The following is a 7,516-nucleotide window of genomic DNA, read 5'->3' as shown; positions in this document are numbered from 1 at the left end:
ACACACACACACGTACACACTCACTGACACTGATATCGCTGACATGATACACAATCTCATCCATTGCTAATGTCAGAAACAATTGTTCTTGTTTTATTACAGTTTATTTTACTTTCTGTTCAGTAAAATTTGTCAAAGAGAAAAGCAGATGTTGTCTCAGTATTGAAGGTGTTTGAGAGTTCAGTAATAAAAATACAGTGTCTTATAGTAGGATATATAGCACTGGGTTAGCTTCTCACTCTAAATATCCTCTCTGCATAGGGTTGCTTATAATGCTGCTATATGTGTTTCAGCTCAGTGGGTTGAGTCAAGCCTGCTTCAGATCACACAACTTGCAAAATCTAAGAATTGCTGTTGCCTTTTGAAAAGCTGCGACTGATTGTGATACTTAACAAAAACACACACGTCCCTATGAGGCAGACTGTGACGCAATCTGTCCCAGACACTAAACTAATTATCAGAAAGATTTGGAAAACAATATTCTAAACTGCTCACAGTATCTGATTGTACCAGCAAACATGCGGTGGAGAGTTGTAGGTTGTATTTTGGTGAACTCGAACTTGACACTGTGACACCAAAATCCCATAACCTCCTACATGGAAAGATGACTTCACAACTCTACCTCATAGACAAGCTACTTGACTCTTGTTACTAACCTTAAATGGACTCTGTGTGTGTGTTGTCCAGGTGATGAGTCTGGTGTCAGGCTTCGGTCCTCTGATCTCTGCAGGGATTTTTTCAGCCACTTTGTCCTCGGCTCTGGCCTCGCTGGTCAGCGCGCCCAAGGTCTTCCAGGTCAGAAATACAAATGTCATTTTATTTTATCTTATTTATTACTAGATAACCAACATTTACACAGACACAAGTAGTGTATTTGACAATAATCAGGAGTAATGAATGTGTATTCATGTGAATGGTAAAACAAAACAATGACTAAAAAGAAATACAAAAAACCCTGAACTCAAGTTCTACTTACTAGCTTTTTTCATAGCTTTGAATTGCTCACTTGTCAAAGAGATGGCTCGGTTGGCATCACTGATGAAGTGACCATAATGTGGTTGTAAGTGCATGAAGAAGCTAGTAAGTGAACCTTGATATAAGGTTTTTTCTTTTTTTTTGTGAAATGTCAATTTCCAAGATCAAGGATTCAATTTTACACTCTCACTTCACTCAAAATGTGTATCATGTAGAATCAGCTTTAGAAGTACATAGGCCTGTATTGTCATGCCGAGCCAGATCCATGCAGGCCTGAACTCGATCCAACAATTTTTTTTGGCCAGTTTTAATTTAATGTAATTTTAATGTCAGATCTCTCTCTCTGAACAGCTTCATAAACAAAATGAACAAATGAATAAAAGCTGCTGTGATTCTAGGCTCTGTGTAAGGACAACATCTACCCAGGGCTGGGTGTGTTTGCAAAGGGTTATGGGAAGAACAACGAGCCTCTCCGTGGTTACGTCCTGACCTTCTGCATCGGCCTAGCCTTCATCCTCATCGGTAGGCTGCTGTGTGTTGCTGCTCCATCACAAACACAAACTTTCTTTTTTACTCTGATGCAACTGAATAACAAACTGCATAAGCATTTGGTCTTGAATGTTGAACCTCTCTGTTGTTGTTTGCCAGCGGAGTTGAACATTATTGCTCCCATCATCTCCAACTTCTTCCTGGCCTCGTACGCTCTCATTAACTTCTCTGTCTTCCACGCCTCCCTGGCCAACTCTCCGGGTAAATACTGACAAACTGAACTCTATAGCGTCACACTAGTCTAAATTTATGGTGAGACTTGCCTTAAGTTGGGTTCTTGAGACGTTAGAGTTGACTTTGCCTTTTAAGGACCAGTGTGTAGGATTTAGTGGCATCTAGCATTGAAGTGGCATATTATAGCCAACTAAATACCGCTCACCTTCCAAGCGTGTAGGATAAACTACAGTGGCTGCGGAACTCACAAAAAAGTGTCTGGTTTGTCCATTCTGGGCTACTGTAGAACCATGCCATTTCAACATGGCAGCCTAGAAGAGGAGTCACTCCCTCTGTAGATAAAAAGAGCTCAATCTAGGTAATGAAAACACAACATGAAAGTTTTCAGGTGATTATACACTAATGAAAACATACCTATGAAGACTATATTCCATTTCTTCTAATAAATCATCCTAAATGTTACACACTGGACCTTTAAAAAAATTAAAAATGAAGATTAAAAATGTATTTTCTTTGTGGCACTGGACGGTTGTTGATAACGTGATGCCTGTTGCCTTGCCTTCAGAGAATGACAACAACTGCACAAGTCTTTTTTAAAAGTTTTATAAAAATGAGTATGAGTAAAGTATTGATTTCTTACTTGTCAGCTTATTTATACGGCTAGTTTGAACAGGCTTGCAAGGCTAACTGGAAATTGTGTTTAATTCAACCAATGAGATTATTTCTGCCTTCTTCAATGCTTTAGGAAACATTTGCAAAACTAAAACTCTGATTATCCTGATTAATTTTGTCCAGTTTACAAAATATTATCTCTGCTAAAGGTATGGCAATACATTTTTGTATTGTGGTCTGTATTTTCTGTGACACTGGTCACGGTCCTGTGAGCGTGGCTCCTTTTGTTTCATTCTAGTCTCTCATCACAGGGTGGCGCCCCAGCTTCAAGTACTACAACATGTGGGTGTCTCTTGCTGGGGCGATCCTGTGCTGTGTGGTAATGTTTGTCATCAACTGGTGGGCAGCTCTGGTCACTCTGCTCATCGTCCTCGCTCTCTACATCTACGTCAGCTACAAGAAACCAGGTGAGAACATAATAATCTCACATTTTATCTTTTTAATAAAACGGATCACCTACCAACCACGAGAGAGGTCACACTTTATTGAAGTCAATGGGAAAAGCTCCTCACTTATCTGTGCAAAGACAACAATTCGCACAAGAATTTAGGGGATTTAAGGGACATCTATCCCTGTGGTTTCCAACCTTTTTGGCTTGTGACCTTTTTAACAGGGATCCAATACCAGCGCTCTCCTTATCCCATAATTCAAATCTGTGGAACTCGTTGGAATCATGTTTATGTAAGGTATCAGGTCAAATATAGTTTTTTCTACATTTTTAAAATGACATTGACATTGGTCATGTCATGGCACATACCTGATCCTCTTAATAAGGTCAGCTCAAACCTACTCTCTGGCCTGCTATACTTTACTCTGCTTTTTTTTATTCTACTTACCATCATAATCATCTCATTCCACTTAAATTCCCTAATCTACTTTGCTCTAACTGCTGTGTGTGCTGTTTCCTGTAGATGTGAACTGGGGATCATCCACTCAGGCTCTGATCTACAACCAGGCTCTCACTCACTGTCTGAACCTCACTGGAGTCGAGGACCACGTTAAAAACTTCAGGTCAGCTTGAGGGTCAGACTTAGGCTTTGATTCTGGGTTTTATACAAACTCAGACTGCTCATGTTAAAATCTGTATCCATTGATGTTGTTTAATGGGACTTTATGTAAAAGCATCCAGCGAAAAACTAGTAGTAACTACCAGTGGAATAATATTGTAGAAAACTTTGGAGGGGTTTGGAAGGTTTTCAAAGGTAAAAGGACCTTGAACAGCCAACTTCCTCAGTAAACCACAACTTTTCCAGGTTTTGGATCAACATTTTTAATTTGTACAAATGTACAAAATGTGAAAAAAAAATCTGAAAGTAATTTTAAAACTCTGTTTGACGTTTAAGGAAGTGTCTGAGCAACTAAATTCCATGTTTGCAGGCCACAGTGTTTGGTGCTGGCTGGATATCCAAATTCTCGTCCAGCTCTGCTTCAGCTGGTTCATTCTTTCACCAAGAATGTCGGCCTCATGGTTTGCGGTCACATCAGGACTGTACGTACAGATGAACTTAAACCCACTGGAGCTGGATAGAAATTGTGTCCTTCGTTTTCTCCTGCCATCATCTGTGTCTCTCTTCTGTTCAGGTGTCCCGTCGGCCAAACTTTAAGGAGTTGGGCCAGGATCGAGCCCGCTGTCAGCGCTTGCTGAATAAAAAACGCATCAAGGCCTTTTACACTACTGTTTTCGCTGAAAATCTGAGGCATGGGACACAGTTCCTCCTGCAGGTATGGACACACATTGTGTGGTCAGGTCTATCATGTGAAGATTTTTAAAGTGATCACAGTGCAGGAGTGATAGTGGGTTCTCATGCTGTGTTCTTGATTTCATTATTGGTGAATCCATAAACTAAATTATTCCAAACTTTTTATTTTTTTACTTATTTGATCTATTAATTTCTGACCTATTTAGTTTCTGAATGTTAATTGTTCTCACACACAGACACCTGATTTCTATTACAATCTAACTTTCTGTGTCAGAATTACTTTATTTTCCTCCTTGCATCTTGGTTGTTTAAAGGTCCAGTGTATAACATTAAGGAGGATCCATTGGTGGAAATGGAATATTATATTTATAGATATGTTTTTATTAGAGTATAATCACCTGAATATAGGAATAATTGTGTTTTCGTTCCCAAAACAGACAAACCAACTAGATAGGACCGTTCATGTTTTTCACAAGTTTGTAGCCACTGTAGTTTCTCCTATGCGCTTGGAAAGCAAGCGTTAATTAGTTGGTTGCAATCTGCAGCTGCATTACTAAATGCCACTGAATCCTACACACTGGTCCTTTACTCAGTTTATACCATGTTGTCTATTATATTTTGATTGTGTGATTTTTCTTACTTATGTTTCTTTATTGCTGGATAATATAATTGGTTGTATTTTATACCAAACCTCCCTCATTAAAGTCACAATTAATATTGTCACACTCTCTGTTCTCTGCTCTCCAGGCTGTCGGTTTGGGTCGTCTGAAGCCCAACACATTGGTCATGGGTTACAAGAACAACTGGAGTGATGGAGACATGAGAGATGTGGAGATTTACATCAACACTATACAGTAAGGACTGACATGTCTTTTGAAAAGAACTATTAACCTTTTACAATGGTACTATTTTTTATGTTTTTCATTTGGGAAAGACATTTACCTACATTTAGATTCCAGTGGTGGCTTATTTCCAACTCAGGTGATCAAACAATTCAAATAACTAGCCTTTCAATCTGTTTCAGTTGTTGATTTTTTATTCTCTTCTTATTTTATTCCCCCAAAAATAATTAAAATATGTATATATTTATTTATTATCAAAGTTGACGTTTATGTTGTTATAATTTGTGATCATTTTACACTGTGTTATGTATATACATTATATCTATGAAGCAGATTTCTTGTGCAGGACAGTGAAGTTCGGAGCTGAATTATCTGTTCTTTATTCCAGCGACGCCTTTGACCTGCAGTTTGGAGTGGTGATCCTCCGACTGCAGGAGGGACTGGACATCTCTCACATCCCGGGACAGGGTACACTACATCCGTCTTTTTTTGAATATCTTTCCTTCTGCCCACTGCATGGACTGTATCCATCTCCCTTTTGTTTGTCCCTGTAGACGAGCTGCTGTCATCCCACGAGAAGCCACCAGTTAGCACTAAGGAGGTGGTGGTTTCTGTCACCCTGGCTAAAGACTCAGACTCTGACTCCTGTCCTTCAAAAACCACCAGCAACCAGAGCAGCCCGCTCATCATCAGAGGTAAAGGAGGAAGAAGGAGGTTTAGTGATGGTGGCATAGATCGACATGAACAATCGTCTTCTTCTCAGCCTTCACACCCTGAATTACTTTTCCTGCTCTCTCCTTCTCTTTATCCCTGCCAGAGCCTGGCTTAGCAGTCAGACTAGAAACAGGGGCAAACTGCCCGCCGAGCTCCATTAAATTTACTGTAAATCAGGCAGCCTTGAAAGTGTTAGACTTTTAGAGTTTCTCTTTGATTGAACTCAGTTCTGGACAGACAGACATCCATCTTCTAACCTGACATAGAACAAGAGGTTTTGCAGTGTCAGTGTTTCTTTAACTTTACCTTGTGTCATATGTGATGTTATCTGCTACAGAGACCAAGTCTCCTCTGAGTCTGACTGACCAGCGTCTGCTGGAGAGCAGCCAGCAGTTTAAGAAGAAGCAGGGCAAAGGAACCATAGACGTCTGGTGGTTGTTTGATGATGGAGGTCAGTTTTTTTTTTATGTCTGATAAAACAAAGAACTCACTGCACACCGACTTAAAACTTACAGCTTCATCAGGCTGAAGCATACATGACACATGTTTTGAGTTGGTTAAGTTTGCTCATCAATTAAAATCAATCATAGAACTTAGATTGCTCTCTTTAATAATAATAATAATAATGATAATAATAATAATAATAATAGATTCATCACGTCCAGTAACAACCGCAAAGTCAAATAAATATAGGAAAACTTGAGCTGCAACTTCAACAACAAAATTATGCTAATTTCTGTGAGATCAATAATGGATTATATCAGTTTTATTTTTTGTGTATCTTAAGTCACATGACAGGCTTTTCAGTTTCTGTCCTCTGTTGTGCAACTGAACCTTCCTGTTTCAAAAGCAAACCCTTACTACTAGACAATTATTTAAATGTACAGCATGTCATTTCTGCTAGTAGAGGGTCTCTCTCATCCAAACAATAACAAAGTGTGATGACGTTGTGAAGGGGGTTGTCAGGGGTTTTTACCAGGAGCCAGATTGTCCACAGAGGTCTCTTCCTCTCTGAAAGAAACAGACCTGGTGATTAAAACTGGTAGAAACACCAAATAAAGCAGTTTCACCATAAAAATATGTGTTTCTCTGAAACTGTTCAGCAGACATCCAATGACTAAAATCCTTCATCCGGTTAAAATATATAGTTAAAAATGATCAAGAGCTTAAAACTGTATCATAAAAATGTGGCCTAACACTGGATAAAAAGTAAATTTATGATAGCTTTTGGCAGACAACAATGCTGATACATGTACAAAAGTGATATGACACCATCGACAGGCAACTGGTGAAACGCACCGGAATACATTTACTGATTTCTTTGGGTTTTAACATATATCATTTAATATATAATATAGGTCTAGTGTTAATAGACATTTTAATGTGGAAATGTTACATATTATGTCTTTAAGTTGTTATATTCTTATATTCTCTATAATTAAATACAATAAAGTACATCCCCACAGAAGTAACTAACTCTAAACATTTATCAGCAAAGTGTGTGTTTGTTTTTGCAGGTCTTACTCTGCTGATTCCCTTCCTGCTGACTAACAGGAGCAAGTGGGGCGACTGCAGGATCCGCGTCTTCATTGGAGGGAAGATAAACCGCATCGACCACGACCGCCGAGCGTGAGTCATATGAACTATGATCTTAACAACTGCATACAGTGGCAAGAAAAAGTATGTGAACCTTTTGGAATTGTTTTCTGAAATAAATTTGTCATAAAATGTGATCTGAATCTTCAGATAAGTCAAAGGTTTGACACACATAATGTGTCTAAAAATAATAACAGAAAAAAATTCTGATCGTTCATGTCTGTATTGAACACTCAGTCAACAAAATGGCAAAATGGCAGTGGAAAAAGCAAGTGAACCCTTAGAATTAATAAC

At 38.8% G+C, this 7,516-nt stretch overlaps 1 protein-coding gene across 1 annotated transcript in view; it reads left to right on the top strand.

The window, feature by feature from the left end:
- Positions 1-7,255, top strand: part of LOC118326133 (solute carrier family 12 member 2-like) — a gene marked incomplete at its 3' end in the record, with an annotated part of 16,641 nt that extends 9,386 nt beyond the window's left edge. Inside the window, 12 exon segments of the mRNA XM_035659051.1 lie at positions 688-795; positions 1,374-1,497; positions 1,624-1,725; positions 2,622-2,777; positions 3,282-3,381; positions 3,748-3,859; positions 3,952-4,092; positions 4,818-4,924; positions 5,301-5,380; positions 5,467-5,607; positions 5,964-6,077; positions 7,144-7,255. Of these exon segments, the coding sequence (XP_035514944.1) occupies positions 688-795; positions 1,374-1,497; positions 1,624-1,725; positions 2,622-2,777; positions 3,282-3,381; positions 3,748-3,859; positions 3,952-4,092; positions 4,818-4,924; positions 5,301-5,380; positions 5,467-5,607; positions 5,964-6,077; positions 7,144-7,255 (1,397 nt within the window).
- Between the last annotated feature and the right edge of the window lie 261 nt (positions 7,256-7,516).

Source organism: Morone saxatilis, unplaced genomic scaffold (assembly GCF_004916995.1).
Source record: "Morone saxatilis isolate NCDOM2014 unplaced genomic scaffold, NCSU_SB_2.0 Contig16, whole genome shotgun sequence".
Taxonomy (NCBI): domain Eukaryota; kingdom Metazoa; phylum Chordata; class Actinopteri; family Moronidae; genus Morone; species Morone saxatilis.
This window is presented reverse-complemented; position numbering and strand designations above follow the sequence as displayed.